General features: G+C 38.2%; 2 protein-coding genes across 2 annotated transcripts in view; one reads left to right on the top strand and one right to left on the bottom strand.

Annotated features, from left to right (window-relative positions):
- The window catches only part of wasf1 (WASP family member 1), a 53439-nt gene extending 39831 nt beyond the window's left edge, over positions 1 to 13608 (bottom strand). The window contains exon 1 of the mRNA XM_020917628.2: positions 13229 to 13608. The gene's annotated coding sequence lies outside the window, so the exon portion shown is untranslated. The remainder of the gene's footprint in view (positions 1 to 13228) is intronic.
- Positions 13609 to 13965: 357 nt separating this feature from the next.
- Positions 13966 to 24457, top strand: cdc40 (cell division cycle 40 homolog (S. cerevisiae)). Its single transcript, XM_020916973.2, has 15 exons — positions 13966 to 14176; positions 14491 to 14577; positions 14691 to 14820; positions 14899 to 14985; positions 15087 to 15226; positions 15305 to 15401; positions 15476 to 15615; positions 16101 to 16175; positions 16322 to 16367; positions 17595 to 17696; positions 18124 to 18239; positions 18891 to 19024; positions 21217 to 21293; positions 23309 to 23453; positions 24000 to 24457. Exons 1-15 carry the CDS (start codon positions 13994 to 13996, stop codon positions 24175 to 24177), a joined length of 1737 nt encoding a protein of 578 aa, XP_020772632.2. The 5' UTR covers positions 13966 to 13993; the 3' UTR covers positions 24178 to 24457.
- Positions 24458 to 25178: the final 721 nt, after the last annotated feature.

The raw sequence follows: 25178 nt of genomic DNA, 5'->3' as shown, positions 1-25178 counted from the left end.
TTCTCTTAACATTCAGAACAAAATATAGAACTTCTTTAACCTGAGATAAATAACAGATGGGAGCTTCGATTGTTGATTCTGGGAAAATCCATGCGGTTTCTCAGTCTCAGTTGTTTTTTTCGCCTTTTTTATGTGTAAGCAGACATGTTTGTTTTTGACCTGAATAGAGCATGCGAGTGTCTGATTGGTTAATCCGCCTGTCAATCATGCCATCTGAAATCAGGGAGACAGGATATGGCTCCAGATCCACCCATCTTTGTTTTGTCAAAGCGTGTGGTCTGGCTAGTCAGGTAAATAAACAGGACATAATGGACCTTTCCTGGATAGCTTTAGCATGGTCTTGATCTATATCAGACTAGTTTCAGACCACACGGTCTGAAACTGATTTTGAGTTACACCCAATACAGCACAATAGAATGTGTTTTTATTATTATTGTGGTATCAAGCCTTTCCGTTACAACATGGGTATATAATTTTGAAATATTAATCTTGAATATAATTAGGAAAAATGGGTCTGGGTCAAATTTAACACATTGCTTGGTTCAAACTTCAATTCAGAATTTACCCCTGAACTGTTGTTGATAACCCTGCATTACCTTTTTTGACGTGACTAATGTTTTAGTGGACGTTTATGCTTCCCAAGTGCTTCTAGTTTCAAGAAAATTAAGGAAATGTGATGCCAATCCCATTACCACTTTTTTTTAAACGCTCAAGTACAAGTAGAAGCCTGTCATGTGCCCTGCTGAGCTTTCCCACACCACTTCACAGGTCGAGTTGGTGGCAGTTGGCACCAGCGGAGGATGTGAGGAAAACAGAGGCGGATTTGAGGGATAAATTGAAGCGATCAGACAGAGCCCACAGCAGCTGTGCAAACCTCTCAACGCCTGTCTCTAGTGTCAATGTGTGAGGGGAGGCACTGAGGTGGGCCAGGAGGGGGCGCTCTCTGAAGGTGCCCTTGCTGTGAGTAGCCTGAGGCGCTGCCAGTGGTGAGAAACAGCAGGACGCCCCAATGGGACACGCCTCATGATTTGATCAAGTCTTGATTGCTTCAATTATGCTCCGTGATAACAAGCTCACAGATGGGGACACAAACATGAGCTGGCAGATGTGGCATTACTGAGTGAGTCACCAACACAGTGAGTCTCAGTGATAGAGTGGTTAGCATTGTTACCTCACAGCATGACTGCCCTACATGTGCTCTATAGTCCCTCACTAAATGGGACTCTTCCTTCCAGTGGTTAGAGCACTCCCCATATAAAGGGCATGCAATATTGCAAAATACTGTGATATACTGCAGTTTTTAAATAACCAAATACATTTTAGCAACAGTATTTCTTTGTTAAATCACTACTTGTGCAAAGTTAATATGAAATATTAATAATCTTTTTTACTCAATAAAACAGTGAATATGTTAAATGTATTGACTGAAGTCCACTATTGCTCTCTCATCTCTGTTGGTACAACCTCTTATGGAGTGGATGTGTTGTTTCTCCAATGTAGTGGTAAAAGATACCAAAAATACTCTTATATGTACCGATATATGGGTACAGCAGTCCATGATAATGATACTGTATCACCAAGTATCACGAAATATCAATATTTCTGTACACCCCTAATTAAAACATAATTATTTTCAATACAGGACCACTCATGCCAAGTTTACTATACTCTTCCAAAACATGCTCAGATTTTGTGATGTTTTAGCATGTCCCACATTTGTCTCACACTTGCAGTTCTCACATTAGTGGAATAGACAGAAGCGCTTCAATAACCAGTGGACCCAGCGGTAGTTCAACAGCCTCAAGGACAAACTTCACCTACAGAAAAACAAGCAGTTCAGAGGTCAAGAGGTCAGCTGCAAGCACCATGTGACTTGTGCTGTATGACGTCATCCCCCACAACATGTCTTGCATGTCCTTTGTATGCAACCTGCGTATCTGCGTATCTGCAAAATGTTGGAAGAATATGCAAATCAATGAAAAATAATTTGGCCACATTTTTAATCATTGGTTTTGAAATTATGAACCACAGATTATCTCCTCACCTACTTATTCATTCAGAGAAAAAAAATGTTTTTCATAGTTGACTATGAGAGAAATCACAAGTACGTGCGCTGGGTATCCAAGAGGTGAGATTATTACACTGGCTTGCTATTTAAACGACAACTATATGAATCAATTGCAGTGATTGTGTTTGTATAGATGAAGCAGGTATAAACAAACTCCATACATTATAGAAATAGTGGGGAACATATAATAACAGGTAAATAGATACTTAAAGGTGCATTGTGTAATTTTTTGGAGGGAGGGTCCGTCATTGTTGTAGCCATGGAGAAATTGCTCCTTTGCCTGAAATGCCCCACAATATTGCATTAAACTTGTATAACATGTATTTATTCAAATCACAGGAGATTTTGTCTTGAAAAACATGCATTCATATTGAGAGCAAGGTCATATATCCACAGATCTGACCTGTAACTTGGCCCACAAGTGTCAACTGCTGTTTAATGTCCTACAATAGGACTTTTCAGCAATAGCATCTCCATAGAGGCGAGATGACGACCTTCCATCAAAAAAGTTACACAGTGTACCTTTAAGCATAAGAAACTAGTGTAACTGGAATTCCTGTCACTCTGAATTGTACCGATTAGTTTCAATGGTGGACCTAAAGGCAGCAGTAAATTAAGGGTCAAAATTCAACAGGTAGCCTGATCTGTGTATAAAAACAATACAAAACTACAAAACAATTTACACAGAAACCAGTGAAGCAAGAAAGCAAAACGAAGACCTTTTAGACCATCTCTGACATCTCCGGGCCTCTGTTCTCGCTTCAAATCGACATGTTTCGCAAAGAAAGCCAATTCAAAGCTTCCTGTAGGGACAAAGCCTTTTCACTTTCTCCATTCTTTCTTTTGGCTGCCTCTTATCAGTGGGCATATTTCAAGCCCTGGGCCACCTCTCCTCTTCAATATTGAGGAGTAGGCAGTGTGCGTTTTATAGTGTTTGTCTACACTTGTGTGGACGATGGTGCAAAGGGAATCAAAGTGTTATCATGGCCTGCTGGTTATCTCTCTCAGTCAGTCAGTATTTGGCTTTTGGCTGTTGGGTCCCTGTTAGCACCCCTATCGTGATGTGTGTCCGTGTGTGTGTGTGCCAGTCATCATGCCCTTGTCAATCAGTGTCACTCTAGAGCCTATCTCCAAAGGGCTTTACCTGTTCTCCATTTGATAACGTCACCTTCTATCTCTGCCACCGCACATAGAGCTCTTCAACTCTCACTCAGCTCCAACTTTAAATCCAGACCGACTTTGTTTTGGTGATAAATGATTTAAAAACTAAAATTATACTATAGCGTGCTTCCAAAAACAACAAACAATATATATAGCATAGTGGAAATTGCATCCATTCAATATTAACACAGTTAAAGTGGCTGAAGTTTCTTGCCCACCGACACAACAACAAAATAAACAAAAATGACACCCTTTATACAATGCAATATAACAATTTATAATAAAATTGTAATTTGAGTTGGCTGCAAATATAATGATATAAAGTATCTGTTTTAGAGAAATGTACAAGTACCTTTAGTTTACACCACTACAAACATGTTCTGAAATACATGGGGATTCTTGCATTAGTTTGCAAGTTCATATTTCAGTCTGGAGTTGTTTACAATGTGTACTCTGAACAAAATCCTATACTTTAAAAAATATATATCACAAAACTAATTGCAATACTTGTCAAAAAAAAAATGCAGCTAGATTTTTTATTAAGTTGTGCAGCCCTAATGAATAAAAGCACACACACACACACACACACACACACACAAAAAACTGTTAAATTGATAAATTGAATTTGTCTGAAAGAAAATCTATTTTATTTCCCCCATCTCCCCCTTTGCTTGTTCCTCTGGGCTTCCGTAGCTCAGCCTTGCAAGCGGAAATTCATCACAAGTGTAAACAGCAATGTGTGTAAAGAAAAGGCACAACTTGAATTAGAGCTACGATGATGACAGGTTAAATATGATCACTTCTCAATATAACGCAATAACATCACATTCTTCAGCTGCTTTTAGTTTCTATACAATTTATTTTGTTTTGACAATTTTCTGTAGTTTGCGAGAAATTTTTAGTGAAGAAAAAAATCTAATCCAAAATTTATTTTTTGGAGAAAAATCTTCTATTTTATTTTTAGGCCAAATTGCCCTTGGAATTAAAATGATTTGTTTGTTATAATCTTGGCAATTGAGGCGTCAAATTTTAAAACCATTTGTGGGACCCACCTGGTGTTTTGGTATCACACAATTTTACTTGACCCATTTTGATTGAAGTAAAAAATATCATGAGAAGTTTTGGAGTTCTATTATTAAAAGACATCCTGTTATGTCTGAGGTAATAGTTACACCATCAAAAGCCCACAGAAACCTAATTAATTCAATAGAGAAGACCCATTCTGTTCGTTTCCCCTTTACAGTACAGTTACCTTTGTTTGAACTGAAGAGCACATTTGCATAATGATATTAGGGTAAAGGAGTTGGAATATGTTGACTACAAAAATGGCAGCTGCTATTTGAATCAAGCTTACTGATTTACATGAAAGCTGATAAAAAGAACGAAACATACCTTTTCTCCTTTATATCAGGTTAATGCAGATGCAATGAAGAGCTTTCTGTAATAGCAGTACCTATTTTGAAAAGAGGTTTTACAAGGTTATAGTTAAGAATCTGCACTTTGATGTCAAAATATGTCTGCTATAAAAATGGTCCAACAAGCTTGTTCTTTGTAACTACCAAAGAGACTGACTCAATCAAGGCGTGCAAGGTTCACTGACTTTACTGCTCGACTGAATAAAGCTAAAAACCATCACAACATTCTGACAGGGCCTGACAGGAGCTCTGTGCAAAAAGCTTGGCGACATTGTTTGAGAATAAAAATTGAAAAAAAAAAAAAAGATACTCAGATATTAATTGATACTCAAACTAGAATCAAAATGAAATATGGTGCAAGAGGTGCTTTTTTGTCTGTTGAATATCTGGTTTCTAAAGACCTTGATGAGCGCCTGGTTTCAAATTACTTCTCATCTGTGATCCGGGTGAGCACTCCCAGTATCTCAAAATTAAGTACTTTTTTGAATTTGACATTATTATTATTGGTGAAACTGAAAACTTTTCTTTTACCTTGGACTTTTTCCAAAATCATTTTAGAATCAGAACAAGTATAAGACCATAGTAACATTAAAAGAAAAACAAGAAAAACTATTATTTTGTGCAAAAAATTCAATCTAATGTTCAATATCTGCACGTCGGAATTGAGTTTGAAATTTTTTTAAGCAAAACTGTTCTGTGGCATCGCAATTTGTTCCCCATGTTTTAACTAACTGAACTTGTCCATTGTTAAAAAGCACATGCTGTGCCGAAAGTTTAAAACTGCAGTACCTGACATTTTTCATGTAGAAGAGTACATTTCTTCTTCCCCCTAGAGTACTGTATAGTGTAAGACCTAAAAGAAAGACAGGTGTGTCGTGTAATGCTTTGGGATGAGAGCAAATTAGCAGAGGATAGTCAGTTTTGTTTAACGGTTTGTAAAAGGTGTTGTGTAGCTGTGCACGTAGTCAAATTCATGCAGGTGAATACTATTACTGAGAATATGTCAAAGGACTCTGTGACAGATACAAACAAGTTAGAGCCCTGGGTAACAGTTTAAATATCTACTCCCTCTTTACACAGTTTGAAAATCAGGTACCCCCAGCTTCAAGATCACTGTAATGAAATGCATTTACAACATATTAATCAATGTGAACAACTGAGATGTGAAAAGAACAACCCTATAACAAAATCCTCAGTGAGCAGCCCTGTCCTTTCAAGTGCTTCACGTTTCCTCGATATTTTAACTTGTCAGATTTATTCCCTCCTATAGACCGCAGCCTCCATGGAAAACAATGAAAAGTCTACAGCTCCAGTCCCATCTGTGAGCACGCACCTGTCTGTCAGCACCTGTCTGTCTATTCACACTAGCTCTAAAGCCTCAAGTCACTGGCACCATTATTATTTATGACTTCTGACCTTCTCCCGCTCCGTTGAATGGACCTATATGACCAATAGTTTGTTGCTTCATGATTGGTTAGGGAATATATAGTACAATAAATCCAAACTTCATCCATAATTGAGCACTTATTTTAAGATCATGTTTATGCCTTAATATATCACCAGCATCCTTTGTGCTGGTATCTCCCACACTTTATTAGTAAAAGGTCAAATTGTCACATTTTATATAGCAATTTTCCACCTTCAAGGCACTCAAAGCAGTTGCCCAGTGACAGCATTCATCTGTTGGAGCTGGAATCACGCCACCAACCTGTGGATCATGATATCTGACTAATGATATTTATGCTGAGATTGGGATTTGAACCTCCAACCTTTGGATTGCTCTATGCCTTGCTGATGGCGTACTAGGAGAAAGGCTCCTGTGCTGAGCTGAAGAGGAAGCAATAATTACAAGTTAGCTGTAACAATATGATTAGGAAGAACTTTTCTGACCGTCACAGTGTTTGCTAAACTTCTATTTGATTTTAAACTAATTATTTCACAATTTAATGCCTGCTGTCTGTAACCTTGAAAAGTACCAGGTCTTATTTGAAATGATCAATATGTCAGCAGTTTTAAAGTTTTGCAGATGCGCAGATTAAGTTTTATTAACCCATGAACTTATTTCAAGAGCTCTCAGCATTCACCATCAAATTCTTTGCTCAAGACTGCATTTATGTTCAAGGTTGCAAAGGTGAAGTGAGATAGTTACTGGTTACTGGTTGGTTGTATGGCTCAGTGGTTTGGGCCCTCAAGGCAGCATCTTAATACAAAGTCCACATCTTCACTATACCTGTTTTAAATGCATAGGATTGTTGTCATCCTCTTATGCAACAGCTGTGACCATTAAGCTCCAGGCATGTGCCCATAAATACAGTTATGTAAGTCACAGCTGTACCTTAACTACAGCGCTGGAGTCATTGACCATTACATCTTTGATCTAGCAGCCTATATTGCTTTGCCATATTGTACTGAGTATTATGAAGACCAGGCCTGTCATGATAAATATTACATTGACTCATTCATTACATGACAGGTGGAACAATCACGTTTGGAGGCCAGTATTTATCGTGAGAAATTTCTTTGTGCTAGTGGGTAACTTTTTGTTATTTTTTGATAAGATCTGAACTGTCGAAGATTGCATAAATGACTTCTTGGCCTATAAACATAAACTACTTCAAGGTGCATTGTGTAACTTTTCTTGTGGAGGGTCCGTCAAATGCTTTTCACACTGGAGATGTTATTGCATTGCATGGAATGTTTCACAGTATGGTATTAAACCTTTCTATCTCCATGGAGACCAAACCAGGCTAAGTTACAGGTCAGATCTGTGGAAAGGTGACTCCGCTCATAGTCAGAATCCCTGTTTTTATAGTTATTTTTGAGCTATAAAAAGGGTGACGGGCCCAAACCAAAAAGTTACATAGTGCACCTTTAAGTGTTTGTTCTGTTATTTATTTATTGCACTTCATATTTTTAACAGTATCGTACATTTAGAATAGTTAGGGGGATAATTCTGCTTTATGGTTTGTTTTCAGTATTATCATTTATCATCTAAATTAATTCAGAAATATTCTGCACTTCATTTTTTTGCCAAATTTTTAATGAAAACCAATACATTTTCAGTTAGCCTCAACTGAAGTCTTTTCCCTTTTAATCCTCTTATAGTCGATGGGAAATTTCTTGGTTAAATCTGACTACTTTCCAAGCAAGTCAGCCATACTCATTTATGATAATTGTTAACAACTCAGATCAAGTGCCTGTTTAATGGCTGCTGTTCGTACTGTAATCCCCCTTGTTGAAACTTGGAGTGAATTTGTCATTTCCTGCCAGATATGCGAGACAAAAGCGAACTCCGATGTGGAATGGGATGGTGGAGACGCAGAATATCAAGGCTGGCAAAGCTGGGACAGTAGCCAATGTGAATCAGGCAGGCTTTTTGTGTTGGGGACTGGTACGGACCGGAGGCACAGAGTGGGACCCTCACTATGAGCTGTAAATGAACACAGCAAATATTGGCCCCTAATTGAAGGCAACACTTGTCTGTATGCACAGGATCATGCTGGGAAGTTGAGGACAAGAGCACCGGGGTATTAAAAGGCGTTTTCCCCCATCATGCCACTTTGATTTGCATTTATATGGCTTCAAAGACATGTTTTCAAGATGGAGCAAAATAAAAATGCTGTGGCCCCTGTTCAATTCCTACACATGCCAGAAATGTGTAAATCTGCTTTGGTTGCCCATCAACTAGCATCCCATTTAAAGTCTAGGGAAACGTAATAATATAATATATAATGTAATTTGTTTTTTTGTTTTTTTTTGTATTTTCATTGCTGTGATTTTTTTCCATATCAGACCACAGACTGTATAAAGAAAGGGAGTGTAACATTACCATCGCATTCAGCTCCAGTCAAAAGAAGCTCACAAGGCTAGCAGTTATATTAATGCGGAGCCAAGTTCCATATTATGAATAGGAATTAATTTATGGAAGACAGTGAAATAAAAACACAAGGATCATGTAGTGAAGGTTAATGTGAATATTTTATGTTCCAATAAAAAAAGCATTCAACATAGTGACCAATAATGATGATGATAATGTTGTCACTAATAGATTGACTAGCCCTACTCAGGATTGTAGTTACTGAGAGACTTTAACCACTCAGAAGTTGAACAAAAATACTAAGTACCTCTTTATTTGCAACTTTATTGAGAAAAACTAAATTTGTCTGGCTAAGTGCATTTCATTGAGCCTAATAACTAAATTAAAATTGTAATGAAACAAATCATTCATTTAATTTTTCTCTTCACACTTCGAGCAAATCCCTTACTGCCTCTTTTGCTGCTCTCTCCGTATCGCCCATCTTGTCTCCTTCTGCAGTTGGAAAAGAAAAATGATCACAGAGAAATTTCCTAATGAAATCTGTAATTGAACAATTAAGCCAGAATCCAGCTGCAGACTGCAAGAATGGTCTTCAATAGAGATTACAGCAACCTCCATCAATCAAAGTAGTGGGGCGAGAGGGGCATGTGGCGTTCCAGCCCAATGAGAGCCCATCAGAGAAGCAGAGGAGAGGGGGAGGAGAGGGGGAAGATGGAGGAGAGGCCACGCACAGGGAGGCACACTCAATTCAGGAGAGAATCTACGAGCTGGAGATTTGCTTAGCTTTGCATATTCAAAACTCAAAAGGCACCTGTGGAGATATTTTTTACTCCACAAGCACACTGCCAACACACAAGCTTGCTTTGTGGGCTAAGTGTAATTTAAGAACCATTCACACATTAGAACTGTTAAAATGTATTAAAACTGCAGTAAAACTTAGGCAGAAAGACAGCTGTGGTTAAATGTGGCATTTAGATAATAATTAGTTCCACTCGTCATGAAGAAAATGTCACCATGTTTGATTTTTATCTCCACATCACTCATACCCACAGACTAACAAACAAATCCATAACAAAATCACTGAATAACTTCATTAGGGCCCGAGTCCAGATGTTATTTAAGTTAAATGCCAATGTAAAATCTATACAGTGTTTTTCTTAACATGCCCATATTATGCTATTCTCTGATCTATGTTATAATGTTATTTCCTCATCAGAAACATACCTGGAGTGTTTTGTTTAATCCACACATGTTTAACAAACAAACCCTGCATTTTGGCTTAGTTCTTCTCTCAAACAGAAACACTCTGTTACACCTGAAGATGTCATGTAGTAATACACGAAAAGCCTTAATTGCTCAAAAGAGCTTTGGAGATGTAGACAGCCTAATAATAAAGGATTACTCAAACATGTGTGAATCAAACTAAACACAACTCCAGGTATGTTTTTGACAAGGAAACAACATTAACACATGGTTAAAAGCTAACAAGAATCAATTTTGCGTAGTATAGGACCTTTAAATACACTACAGAGAAACATCCGCGCACACATGACACCAGGGAGAGGTGGAACAAACATCCGGTGGCTGCCTTTGGCTTTGAGCTGAATAGGATGGAGCTGGGATGGATATGGGATACTCTAGTGTTGTGATCACATAAAAAATTAAAAGTCCTGTAAACAAAAGAGTTCTGTCATTGATGATACAAATACAGTATCTGATATTTAGTCCTCAGCACCGGGCATGTACAGAAAGTACAAAGTACAACCTCCTCAAGAGACAGTTAACCTTTACGTATCTGAAGCTAGCATTATGTGTTGAGGTACAGGACACTGTGACAGCTGTACGAGCATAATTTGTCTGGAAAGTTAAATCATAGAAGAAAACCAGCTAGTTTGTTTATGATTCAAACATAAGTTATAAGACATACTGAGATTTAAATGGTAAATGGTGGTAATAATCTAGAAAAAGAAGAGTAAATGAATAAACAACCAGTTTAAATGCCATTAAATATTACTTAGATAAGTCTTGAGCTAGGGCTTTGTGATATGGAAGAAAAAAATAAAAAATAATAAAAAACTATGTCACATAATTCAGTCTCAAAAACCATGCAGACATTTAATAATTGAAATGTACAAGAAAAATAGAAGTATTTTTCCAAAGTCTAAACTGTGCTCTAACCCTATGATTTTACTATCACAGGATTGGCGGTACCTCTCGATTAAAAAGGACCCAAGTATATCATTGACTAAAAGAAATGACTAAATCTCAATTAACATTTGGCAAAGTGCACAGACCTACTTTCACAGAAAATTACTCCATGTTTCAAATCTTCCAAAAGATGGTTAATTTTCTAGATGTGGTGGTGGTACAGTTTGAGAACCTCTGAACTACACAAATCTGTTACAATAATGAGAGTGTTAGTGAATGCAAATGTAGCTGTAGTTAGCCCATGGCTACCTTCTATTTACATAAGCATGGGTCTCATGTATATTCATTAACATGCACTGTCCTAACCAAATATGAACAGCGGTAGTACAACAGAAGAACTAAAAGTCACTCACAAAAATCCAGAACATAAAGTATATTTTATTTTCCAAGCTTATATTGCTGTTACAGCCCCACTGTACAGATATGGAGCAACAGTAAGTAATTTCAATTGTACATTTAGTGGTGAGACACAAGAAGCTCCAGTGAGGCAAATATAAACCGGGGTGTCCTGTCTCAGGCCAGTGTAGGCCGGACAGAGGCTGTATTATGAGGCTGTGGGCCCAGCCAAGACCCGAACAATAGTCCCAGTGTGCCAAAGCCTCTGGAGCATCCCAACAGCTGGGAGATAGCCACACTGTCATTTGCTACACTAAACACATTTCCCACAATCCTCTGCCCACCTTCTTGTCATGTGAGGAAGCCATAACTAACAATGACTTTATACTGTCATATAATGTAATTGATTTCTCTCTACCTCCAGTGCGACCAAGGAGGTGAAGTAAAAGACATATTTTCTTGCTATGGCACAAACTGGCAAAAGATCAGAGCAAAGTCAACATAATAAAAGGTCCAACCGTCTATCTCAGTGGGAGGTAAGCCAAAACTCTTGAATCAAAAAGGTCCCTTGGAAACACAAGGAAAAACATAAGGTTGTGCAAACAGAGCAGCAGGAATGTCACTTCACTTAAAGAGTAAAGCATAGGAGGAGTTTAAACTTTGAGCTGGGCTATTTTCTGTGCATGGGAAAACCTACAAAAGCAAGCTGTTATACCAATGACTGTATTAAGGTAAACTGGCAAATCAGCCTTTGTAAAAATGTGATTTGTGACAGAATTAGAATTTGACATTTTTGTTTTTACTCCCCAAAACTCCTAACTTTGCCTCAGCTCTTTTAAATAAATATTTGCCAATTTACACAGTGCATCTTCTTATTTTCATGTAGGAAAACGCAGTCCCTCTGAGCTATTATGAAGCCCAGTTTCCACTCAACCATGTGATAGTTGGATGCCAGCGCTGCAGAATGATAAATTTAACAGCTGCAAGAGGCCTCAGCGTATTTTGTTCTAATAGACTTTGTGCCATTGCATACTATAGGCTTCAACGCTCTACTTTCACTCAAGCACTGCCATTTGCTGAAGGGAAATACATGCTGCTGTAAAATTATTACATTAACCCCCGTGCAGTAAAAGTATGCCACTAACCTGGGTTACATTTTAGTTCAACCCTGCAGCCAAACAGAAACTTAAGCATTATTTGAATATTTTTTTAATACAAGCTGGAGTTAGGTTTCACCAAGAACCAACAGGCAGATGACAGCACCACTGAGTAATGTATTTCTATCTGAAACGCACAGTACTGCAACAAAGAATCCAAGAACCGTGAGAAGTTTTTGTAACATCCTTCTAGGTCTTACAGGATTTCAAGAAAGATTTGAAGAGTGATCTATGCACTCAGAGACCATTATAAGCTACATGTTTGACCTATCTATCTTATTACACTGAAATGCCATCTTGTCGCCAGATGTTAAGAGCCCATCACCAACCACTAAACCACTGTATTCCTCATGCCCACTTTACTGGTTGCACTTGAGGTAGTACAAAGACGGTTTCAAATTTCACAAAGCATGATTTTCTCTGGGCTTCAAGGCTACCATCCCCCATGACTGCTGCAGAACCATAGCTTGCTGCTGGAGAAATAGACCCTGAATATCCCCCTTCCTCTGAGCCAAAGTCAGTGCATTGTTAATGGGAAAATTAAATCACGTCCAGCAATGCCTGGGTTTGGTCTTTTCACAAAGTAGAAAATTTGATATTGCAAAACACAGCTAAGCATCTCACATTCTTTAAAAAGACTATTTTTGAGTGCATTTTGACCAGCATGATGCTGTTACTCCATGTCAAAGCAGCGGCTGGAAAGAGCAGGGGGCACATGTCTCCTGTGCACCCCGGTATATTCTGGATGCAAACATAAACTGCAGTTAGGAATACTTGAATACTAGACTTGCATTTTCCATAGATTTTTCCCCCCTCTGTCAACGTTAGTTCACCTGTGCTTAGGTTGAGTGCGGTAAGGTAACTCGCAGTGATGGCCAGACAGTGTAGAATTACATGGCCATTATTAGTCATCCCAGTCAGCTCTAGTTTAAGTTACGACATGTTGACTCCATGGGCAGACTGACAGAGGACCTTTAAATGCCTGCTGTGGTATAGCGAGGGCTTCTTACAGTAGTAGGCTAGGCTACTGTAAGTTGACCAATATGAACAAATCCAATCAAATTACCTGATATGTCTTGTCTTTTTTATATCCTCTCCATCGCTACTGAGAAACAGAGCAGTCCACTTTGTCCAAGCATGTGTTTCCCCAGGTCGAGTCCATGATCGTCCTGTCTCCTGTAGATCACGGTTAAATAAATGCACTCCTGCTCAAGAGGCGGCGGCGTGGAAGAACCTGGTACTTTTCTGAAGGGATATTCCCGGGAAAAAATCTTCAAATGTGAATAAAATCAGGTACGATCAGAATGAAGATCGACTTCGAAACAAAATACCATCCACCAGCACTGACTGTGCAAATAAAACGGGGTTTTGCACATAAAAAACCGGCAATCGGGTCTGTATTCAACGCACTGTCCCCAGTAATGTCAGAGATAGTGGTACGTACCGCTCTATTGTTGGAGCGAGCGTCCCATGCAACTGCTGCTCCTCTCTCTCCGGGAGGTAGGCTACTGCGCTGACGCTGCTGAGCACAACAAAGTGCTGTTATGGTTAACAAACAAACGCGTATTTACTTAAAATTGCTAATATTTTTCTTATAATATATATTTTTTTAAATAACAATGTGTCTGCATAAAAAGTTGCATACTCATTTGTGTACTATTGAGTTATAGTTTTAAGTAAATCAATACATAGTGAATGAATACTTTTAAACGTGTGAAAAAATGTCGAAAAAAAGTAACTTTGAAAATAAAAATTATAATGCTTTTTTTTTTTTTTTTTTTTATGGCGGAAGTACCGCCCTCCAACTTCCGCCTCACTCACAACATCCAAGATGTCTGCCGCCATCGCTTCCCTCGCTTCTTACGGCAGCGATTCTGATTCTGAAAATGAGTCAGAATCTAATACCACCAATGAAGCAGATGATCCGGACGCCACTGCGCACCTTAAACCATTACAATCTGCAAAAACAATGGCGTTGGCCGTCCTGAACTCTGCTCCTGAAGTCGCTGTAAAGGTAAGGTAGCCTAGCTAGCTAACAGCTCGCGCTAATTCCGTTGCGCTGATAACTAAACGGTGTGATCTAACCATAGACCATATTATGTATAAAGTATATGCAGTCTACAGGTCTAAATCTTTCACACACTCTCTCTAGGGCTATCCTTCAAGTTAAAACGGTGTATGCTGATTTATTGTGTGAGAGTTCACATTTAATCTACAGAAATAAGTCTATAAACAATCAGTGTGCTAGAGATTTTGTGTCTAAATGACATTGTCACTAGTGATTGCAAGTGGCATGCTAAAGTTTTTCTGTTTTGTAATTTATTTCAGGAGTCTGTTGAAACCGGTGTGCATCTAGACCCTTCTATGAAAGAAGTTACTTATAATCCATCCTATGAAACCATGTTTGCCCCTGAGGTAATTTTATATTTTTGAAATGTTGTTGACTAGATATTAAAACAGTCTGGCATTGCAGGTTAAAGGTATAGAAAGTGTTTAATATAATACCGTTGCTTGTATCCTCTCTCTAGTTCGGTCCAGAGAACCCCTTCAGGTCACAGCAGATGTCTGCTGTAAGAAACATGTTATCTGGCTACGCAGAACCTGCTCATGTCAACGACTTCATGTTTGAACAACAAAGGAGGACATTTTCTACATTTGGTATGGTCTCCATATTACATCGTTTGAACATATGACCTGGGGTGAAATATGTTGTTTACCATTTTACATTATCATTAGGATATGCTTTGGATCCATCTGTGGACACAAATCAGGTTTCTGCTACCAGTTATATTGGAGCTGTTGAGGAAGCTGAGAAAAGTAAAGGTAATGTTATTTTTGTCTCTTGATGTTGTCAATGAAGACACTTAAGTACATTTTTCTAATGTTATTTTAATGTTTTCTAATGCTACATTATCTATTTAAAGGTGTAACAGTTTTTGAGAGTGGGCACAAGAAACCAGAAAAGAGGAAAAAGGTTAAAGGAGGAGATGCGGGAGAGATAGACAACTTCCTTGGGCCTTGGGCCAAATATGTAGATGAGAAAAATGTGGCTAAACCAACAGAGGTAATTATTGTTTACATGTATGTTCTGTAATCACAAATTTGTATGCAATTTTTTTTTATGTGTGACTTTTCTGTAAAGGATGAGAAGAAATATTTAGAAGAATACCTCGCAAAGAGGCAAAAGAGGGGCAGGGTTGAGGAAGAGGCTCCAGCTGAAGAGAAGACTATTCTCCATGGTAATGTGGTGGTCTTTATTGTTGTTTTATCAATCAGCCCATTACTGTCTTTCTAACAAACAGTTTCTCTACAGTCAAGGACATGTTTGACTACCAGGGCAGGTCCTACCTCCACATTCCCCAGGATGTGGGTGTTAACTTGCGCTCTACAGAGCCTCCTGAGAAGTGTTATCTTCCAAAGAAACAGATCCATGTTTGGTCTGGACACACAAAGGTCAGTGGCAAAAGACTGAAATTAATAACATGTGTTTTGCACCTTGCTAATGAGCAGTTTTCCTAAAATTTCAAGTCAAATATTAGAATGTTTTTAAGTGCTTTGACATTTCCTGTGTCAGTGCTTGTCTGCTTAGGTAAGGCTGAATCTCTTGAGATTTAAATTGAGTTCTGTCATTTTTGCGGAGATGGGAAACTACAGCCTTCAGAACTTGAAATACAAAGAGGTTTGAAAAGATAATAAGTGCATGGAAGTGCTGATGTCAAGATAATGGATAGCCTCTCCTGTCTCACCAAAAAGTTTTGTGAATATTTTAATGTCCCAATTATATAAGAAAGTTTAGAGACAGACCCAAACCCGGACTCTATAACGGAATCAGTTCTTTAATGCCACGATTCAGTTCAGAATGACCTGCAAATTACAAGCGTTTTCATGATAAGAGCCAGGATTATAAACCTATTAACTTGAGCCTTTATGTATTCCAGGGAGTCAGTGCTATTCGACTGTTTCCAGGCTCGGGTCATTTGCTTTTGTCCTCTTCTATGGACTGCAAGATTAAGGTAATTTTTTTTTCTGTCAAACAGTCTTTTAGACATGGTTCCAACATGTAAAGGTTGTGTAATTAGTCTTGTAGTGTTGTTTGAGATGGTTTGTCATTCAAATGAGGGCATATTTAATGCATTATGGGTGTTGTTTTTCTTTGTAGTTATGGGAGGTGTATGGGGAAAGAAGATGTATACGGACCTTTATTGGTAAGTAAGCAATCTAGCACATTATTTATTTAAATTTATACCTCTCCAGTACTTGCTGACAGGTAACAAGTCAATGCACCTTGGTTTGGCATGTCAGGGCTCAAATGCACTGAGCCTGTGGGAAATGGGCCCCAATGACACTCGTGACTGTATTATTGAACACAGAATAACATGCTTGCTGACCAATGAAGACACGTGCGCTCTTTGAAATGGGAAAGGCTTGAGGAGGATCAGGCAGGTCACCCTCACAGCTCGGCTCACTGTCAGAATAGAGATTGTTTGTGGCCGCCGTTCCGCTTGTCAGCTCCTTCACAGAATATGCATAATTCAACAGCACTCGCAGGCTGCGAGGAAACCAAGGGCCAAGAGGAAGCCCCCGGTGAGCTCAGGCAAATAGAGCAGAGGCCCAGCTGAAAAGAGAAGGTGGCTCAGGGGTTTGTGGGGTTGAAAAGGTGTGTTCCAAAAAATTGGCCTTTGCATAATAGAGATGTCAAAATGATTTGGTTAATAAACAAATATTATTTTTTGTTTCATACAATATTGTGCCCTTTATAATCACAATTTTTTAATTGGAAGCATAATTCATTGCAGTGTGGAAAGATTAAGGATTTCATTACTGATCTTGTGACATACCTGAGCAAAGCATGGGCCATACTATGTTTATCTGATTATTTAAACATGTTTGTCTCAGTGGCATTGTTGTTAGAAGCGTGTTGTCTTTAAGAGGGTTAATGAGTGCAGTAACAAATGTGAAATCAATATATTGCTCTGGATTCCATCGCCTTACTGCAATTGTGCCACTGGGAGGTTCACTCATCATGCTTTATTTGCATTTGTCATTGTCATTGCTCTAAAAGGACACTTGCACTTTATTTTATATCATTTCATGGAGGATGTGCATGTTTTCTTTGGGACCAAAACAGACACGCATCCACAGCTTTTAGAAGTGTGTAGTTTGTGTACTGCTTTAGCCTGCTCTAGTGCTAGAAACAAATTGGCAACTGCACTCCTCTGTTGTCCCTGTTATCACTGCTGGAACAGCTTGGTCCTCAGCCTGAAAGAGGGAAGCAGTCTGGAGGGACCCCACTTCACCTACATGTTAGAAGAAAAAGCCTAAGGGGTAGCATGCTTCGGGACTAGACTGACAAAAGGCCCATTCTTACTCTATCTCGTCCCTTATTGTGACGCTTCTCATCAAGCATGTGTGTCTTCATCTGATTTCAACAGGGCACAGTAAAGCAGTGAGAGACATTTGCTTCAATAATGCCGGCACACAGTTTCTTAGTGCTGGCTATGACCGCTACCTGAAACTGTGGGACTCAGAAACAGGTAGGATACACTGACTTTAATGTGATGTTCCTTTGATAACTCAAAGTTCTTTCTTCTGTTTATGAAGATTTTTAAAATATGTTTTTGAGATCTGCTTGACATTATATTATTTACAAGTTATAATACAAGAAAATCCTTAAAATATTAAATTTAAGCTTTGCTAAATGAATTTCAATAAGTCAATAAGTTTGTGTGATACTTTCTTCAATGATTACCCCTCTTGCACAATTCTCCCTGTCCAGCAGAGGGCAGACAATGGTTAAACCCAATGTCCTAAGCATACACAAATGGAATAAACTAAAACAGTTGATACTTCTATCTTCTGAAATTCTATAAACATGATGCCTTTTAACAATAAAGTGCTTTTTTATGGAAAGCTGCTGGTTTATTCTGAAGCTCTGACTTTTCGATTTCCTTCCCTTCACAGGCAAATGTATCTCTCGCTTCACCAACAGAAAGGTTCCCTACTGTGTCAAGTTCAATCCAGATGAGGACAAACAGAACCTCTTTGTGGCTGGCATGTCTGATAAGAAAATTGTCCAGGTGAGGTTGGCATTTACCATCTTGAAATAACTGTCTTTAAATAAGTCTTGGCATTTTCATCCCTGTATGCACAATGTAGGTCTACTCCAACATTGTCCAAAATAGGCTTATCCTTCAGCAGTATGTAGCTGTGTATCATGAGAGGTACAGGGCAGACAGGATTAGAGCAAGCCATTAATCATGTGCTGCATTAGAGCTAAGGAGAGCCAAAGGTGAGAACAAACTGTGAGCAAAATTAGGAGATCATGAGTACACTGTCATTCTAGCAGTAAATAATAAATATTGCTGTAAACATTTTCCATTCAGATTCATGTTTAGGAGTGCCATTTAAAACCACTTATTCAGCATGTCCTTTTTTTTACTAATTTCTACATAAAATTGTTTTTGTGGGTGCTGTGGTTTTAATCCAGTTTTCCCTGTACATCTCCACATGTTTCCAAACATAAATGAAGCTTACTTGGACAAAATTAAGCAATCAAAAATGTCTAAAAGTACAACACACCAATATATTTAGCAGAAGGTCTATGTTTGATGGCCTTTTGACTGATGATGTTATTATTTATGACACAAAGGCTAAACTAGATTTTTGTTGAAGTAGCCTACTTTGAATTAGATGTTATCATTATTTATCTTGTACTTTTCTCTTTTCAGTGGGACATCCGGACAGAGGAGGTGGTTCAAGAGTACGACCGGCACTTGGGAGCTGTAAACACCATCACATTTGTGGATGAGAACCGGCGCTTCGTCAGTACGTCTGATGACAAGAGTCTCCGAGTGTGGGAGTGGTAAGTGCAGTCCTGTCATTTACAGTGGGCAGGTGTAATGAACTGGACTGAGAGCATTTCAGTCCACTTCATTAATGTTCACAAATAAGGCTGTACAGGCTTTTATCAGGTGACCTTCAGATGATCCTGTTATGGTCAGAAATCATGTGCCCTAAATCTGTGCTCCATTTGCATTTAACGGTTTCTCTGTAATTTTCCCAGCAATGTGCAACCAGCTGTTTATTTGAATAAATTAATCAAATGATCAAATTTAAATTAAGATATAAAAACACTATAAAACAGACATATGAAAATAGTGGTGGATTTACATGGGCGGGTTGAGTTGAGCTTTAATTCTTTCTTATGTTTGTCCAACTCTTAAGAGCCCAGAGTCAACAGAAGCCCCCTGTCCCATGAGAGGTGTCAGACATGGCTCACTTTAGTGCAGCGTGGGAGCGGACAGAGACCAAGAGTCTGAAAGAAAAATACTTGCTCTTATGTTTTTATTTAGGATGCCAACACACTTTGGCTCCCCTCTATGTGAAAGCCAGAACATTCATGTGTTGTGAGAATAGGACAGAAGAACAGCTGGAGGGATGGTGCAAAAAGATGATGCAGCACAAATATGAAAGTCTTGTCAAACATCCTCAATTCAACACAGCCCTATTGGCCAGTTCACACAAAACTTTATCATTAGGAACACTGTTTTTGAGTTGGTAGCAGTAAGAATGATCTGCTCAGTTTGCAGATTGTAAAGATTATTCTGTTTTAGTACAATATCTTAATTTATTTGTATTGCACTAAATAATATGTACAACTATGCTTAATTTTCTGTAATTGCAAGACAGGTCTTTTGCTTTTAAAAGTTCACATATACAATATAGTGTGTATATGTGTTGTTGAGTCAACAACACAACAATGATAGAGACATTAGTTATTATTCATGAGTCCCTCTTGTGTTTTGAATGATGTTTCATATGTTTTTCTTTCCTATCAATCTCACTAAATCTCCACAGATGGAAAGCATTTACCAGTGTTATTTAGGGGGGAGCATGCATACCTCCTTTGCTATTCTCTTACTGTTTTGTTTGGCCAGACTCTCTCACAAACCCACGGCTCCTTTAATATTTTACTCTCCCTATGCTCCCCTATATCTGTTTCTAAGGGTTTGCATTTTTTATTGAGGCCCTTTTAGTTCCTGCCGAAGTCTGTTTAAGTTGCACGAGTTCACTCCAGCTGTTAGCCATCACAGTGGGATAGCCAGGCACAGTTGTAGTTAATTTGACTTGTAAGTGAGAACTACTGCTCTGGGTCTTCTTCAGCATATACTGGAACAGAATGGAAACTGACTTTTTGTGTATAGGTTTAAAGCTAATAAAAAGCAGAATCGCAAAAACAGAAAGCTTACTTATTCATTACAATCACTGTTAAAGAGAACTCTTCACTTTTGATTATGGAAAGCGCATTTTATAATTTTTTTGTGTAATTGTGTATGGATATGTTATTCATACAGTTCTTATATCCTCATAGCTGCAAGATATTAGTGAAGCTTTATTTGAATAATAAAAGTATAAAGCTAAAATATCTGTTTACAGTTGTAATACTCAACTACTTGTGCCAGGGAACAGTTGAACAATGTTTTTGCAGGTTTTTTTTTTTTTTTTCTACAAACTTCCAAAAGCAAAATCGTTATTTACTTGAGTATACTTGAATAATTGTGTGTAACTTTTCAGGTAGAGGGTTAGGGTTACGGCTAGGGTCCATCACCTGCTTGTTTCTATGGAGATGTCATTGCTCTGCCTGGAATGTTCCACAGACATTAAATAGCACTACCTTATATTTATTAAATTACAGGTGATTTTATAGCTCCACAAACAGGCAATCTGACTGAGCGGGGTTGCCTCTCCACAGATCTGACTTGTAACTTGGTTTGATTTGTTCTACGTGAAGAAAGAAAGGTTAAATACCATACCATGAAACATTCCAGACAAAGCAATAACATCTTCATATCCAAAAGTGTTTGACAGACCCTCCACTACACTACGTACCTTTAAATAATGAATGGCAGAAATTGCATAATGTTGGCTACAATCTTGTAAGTTACCTTATGTTCTGCTTTTGGCCTAGTTGTTGTTTTTTCTTGCTCTTTTCTTCCCTGTATATATATATTTTTTTTTATAATCCCTCACAGTAGTATTTCTCTTTTCTCCCAGGGACATCCCAGTGGACTTCAAATACATTGCCGAGCCCAGTATGCACTCGATGCCAGCTGTTACACTGTCTCCCAACGGTGAGTCGTCCAATCACAACGGGGCACTGACATTCACAGGAGAAATCAGATCAGAATTACCACACACCACCGCTGCCTTCAAATGTGTCAAAAACCGTAACTTGAGTGAATTGTCATGATGAGGAGGTTGTCACGGCGATGAGCCCATGATTCGTTTGTAATCATTTGGGTGGGTGCTTTGCGCAGTGCAGCTGTCACTTCACCTCAGTGTTCTCTATTAAAACAAGCAGAAAGTGTCTTAATGTGCGACTGACTGCGGCGCGCACAGCAGACAGCACTTTGCATTAATGACATGTCAGAGGAGATGAGAGCCGCCACTAGCAGAGATAAATAAATATTTGTCTAGGCTACCCACTTTATTTAATTATCCATTGCTCCACTCTTTTCAAATGGAAAATATATGCTGCCTTGTCAATACACTTGATACAATGAAAACAAACATAAAGTTACCACAGCTATTTGTTAATGTTCAAAAAACTCATAATTGAAATCACAATTATTCAAGTGATTAAATGCACAGATTGGCAGTAGTGCATCAGTGTGCTTAAAATTAAGTGATCAAATAATGGAATTAAAGTAGGAGATGTACCTTCCTATAAATGGATTATTAAGAATGTTTTCTAGTAGTACGAAGCTCCAACCCACAGGCAACTTTTTCACTTATAGAAACAGGTGCATGGCATTTAGAAGACATTTCAACTGTATAATTTTCTCAATTGTGATTAGTTATTTTCAGAATCTTTGAGTACAATAACCTCAGATAATTCAGTTACTCGGCCCTACTAGCTACCCTTCATGTATGAATCAATATTTTGTTAGAAACACTTGAACGTGAAGTAATTCTGTGTGTTCTGTTTCATCTACTTATCTGTGTCAAATGCTAATATTTAAATGTTATGGGAGAGTCCCAGAAAAGGGAGAAGCTAATGGTTAAGAATTTATGATAGCTTGAGGCTATGTCGTGTTCATTTGATTTTTAGCCTGTAAGTACTGGTTTTATTATTATTTAACGCTTCAACAAATACAAATTAACAGAGATGGACAAAACAAGTTTCCAGCTGTATGTTTGTAAGTGCCAGGTTCCTGTGTCCAGCTATAGTTCTCTTTCTGTGCGTGTGTCTGTATGAGTCTGTGTGTCTCTGTGTGTATTTGTGTGTATTTGAAACCGATTCTCTGTGGAATACCTTTGTGAGTGAAATGGCACGCAGTCCCTCCTGGCACTACATCCCCAGCATCTGTTTCTGACAATGTCTTCTCTTTTCTCTGTCAAACCACCTCTAATGTCTACCTACAAAATGCTTTTCTTCAGTGGTGTTTTGACATTATGGACCACGATTTTTCATTGTAAGGGACCCCAGCCACACATGACCAGAATCCAACTTTTGATTAAACCAGGTAGTAAAATAGTATTAGCAATTCCCATCATGCCTCCTTTCAAGAGGAGCAGCGAGTCGTGTAATGATTTGACACCAAGGACTTCCTTTATTGTGGCGCTGATAGTTTGGGGTTGACGTGATTTTATTAAGGACACTTCAAGCGAACAACCTTTTGATAAAAATAAAAAAAATAATAATTTAAAAAAATCACTTTTATTGGCTAATCCTTCCATTTCAATGATGGGAATAGAAAGAAAACCCTTCCTACAATGCCGAGTGTCCTTGAGGCTCTTTCGTTAATTATCTCAAATCTCTTGTTAAAATACTTGGCTGGAGTGATGAGGGCCCAGTGTGCTGGAGCTGTGTGTGTGCGCCAGGTTGGCCGCATGTTAATAGCGGCGCAAATATTTCAGTGGCAGGTTGGACGCACGATCAAAGCACAGAACTATGGCGTTGTGTGTAGCTTAAAGATGCTAATGATAAACTGCTGATTTAATAAGTACCTCTAACTTGTTTTGACAGCATCTCCCAACGTGTTACCGCCCTGAAATGCTGCCAATTTGGATGGCTGTTTAAGAAAGCACTGTGTTTTTATTATAGGAAGCAAGAGTAGAGTTACATTATCATTCTTCCTCTTAGGTAAGTGGCTGGCATGTCAGTCCATGGACAACCAGATTCTTATCTTTGGAGCACAGAACCGCTTCAGGCTGAACAAGAAGAAGGTCTTCAAAGGGCACATGGTGGCGGGTTATGCCTGCCAAGTGGACTTCTCTCCAGATATGAGGTGTGTATAAGGGCCCCGCTGTCTCCCAGAGCACATCAATAAGAAGTGGGATTTTGTTTAAATAAAAAAGAAAAAGCCATTAACATAGATTCAGTGTACACAAAAAGTTTTCATGCAGTTTTGGTATTTAAATTACGAGTTTTAGTGAGTTACAACTTTTAGTCAGGCATGTGCAAAAGGAAAACATGTTTACCGCAATGTATTTTTCTTGATAATTTACCTTTTCTTGCTTTAAAACAAGCTTAATTAACAGATGATAAATAACCAAAATTTTGTCAACCACTTGAAATTGGTGAAAAAGACTCTTTCGTCAAAACATCTTTACAGAGCAGTCTCAGTCAGCCTTTGAGTTCCACAGTGCGGTATACTGAAGCGGTTCTCATTTTTGTAAAAACGCCAATTAAAACCAATCTCACCTCCTTCACAACTCCTAAGCAGGTGCCTCTGTCACCATAGCAACATGGCACAGAAACTTTAGAATTGACTGAAAATATACGAAGGCGGTCCTCCTTTTTCCCGTATTGAACTTATTTTGCTTATTTGCAGTTATGTAGTGTCTGGAGACGCAGATGGAAAACTAAACATTTGGGATTGGAAAACCACCAAACTGTATCACCGGATCAAAGCCCACGACAAAGTGTGCATCAGCGCCCTGTGGCACCCTCACGAGACCTCCAAAGTCATCACCTGTGGCTGGGACGGACAGATCAAACTCTGGGACTAAACCAAGAACAGCTTTGTACTCTGAGCAGGACTGAAAAAGATCCATTTGAATACTCTGATATAAGGCCACAGGGCTGGTATCCAGTCACACGGTTTATTTTTCTTATGTCGTCTTTAAAAGTGGCTTCTATTGCCAAGAGTTTGTAATGAGCGAGTCATATCTTTCACTTATTTTAACAATATTTTTGTTTTTAAATGCTTATGTTGTGCGATTTGTAAACCTGCAAATACAATAATCAGATGTTACCATTTGTGGAAATAAACACAATCTGTACATTTTACCTGCTACATCCATTTATCATCCACTATTACAGTGAACCCAAGGCCACAACATGTACAATCAAAGGAACTTTTTTACAGAATGTGACATTTATTTTTCTTAGTGGTTCATTTCATTCAAGTTTCTACATCACACTATGTTAAAAGGCTGAGTGGATTTAGATTCACCAAAGAAATTCAATTATTATCTTTTCTACTTCTCACGGAATGGCTTCCATTAAAGAGTCAGTTTTTTAATATATATTTACATTTCTTTACAAATTGTATATACATTAATACATCTTGACTGAAAAAGAATATAAAAATCAGTGGTGGAAAATAATGAAGTATAAAAGTAAAAGTACAATATTTAAATACAAATTTAAGGTATCTGGTCTTTACTTATGTACATTTTATAGTGGATAGTTTTACTTCACTACATTTGAGAACGTGAGATCGTATCTGCATTTTCTACTCCATTGCATTTTAGATCTGGACTGAAAAGTATAAATTTTAGCACATTTGAGTTTTCATCTTAACTTTGAGCAAACCCAATACATAAAAAAGGTAGAAAAAACAAGAAATCAATTCAATCACGTAAACTCAGTTAAATTCTTTATCAAAATCACTACTTTTCATCCTTCAATTGTTCTAAAAATCTCTAAAATACTTTAACTTTTTATTCTTTGAGTACATTTTTAAACTGGTATTTTAACACTTTTACTTAAGTAGATTTTTTCATGT

Source organism: Boleophthalmus pectinirostris, unplaced genomic scaffold (assembly GCF_026225935.1).
Source record: "Boleophthalmus pectinirostris isolate CB_2022bp ecotype Guang Dong unplaced genomic scaffold, ASM2622593v1 HiC_scaffold_13, whole genome shotgun sequence".
Taxonomy (NCBI): domain Eukaryota; kingdom Metazoa; phylum Chordata; class Actinopteri; order Gobiiformes; family Gobiidae; genus Boleophthalmus; species Boleophthalmus pectinirostris.
This window is presented reverse-complemented; position numbering and strand designations above follow the sequence as displayed.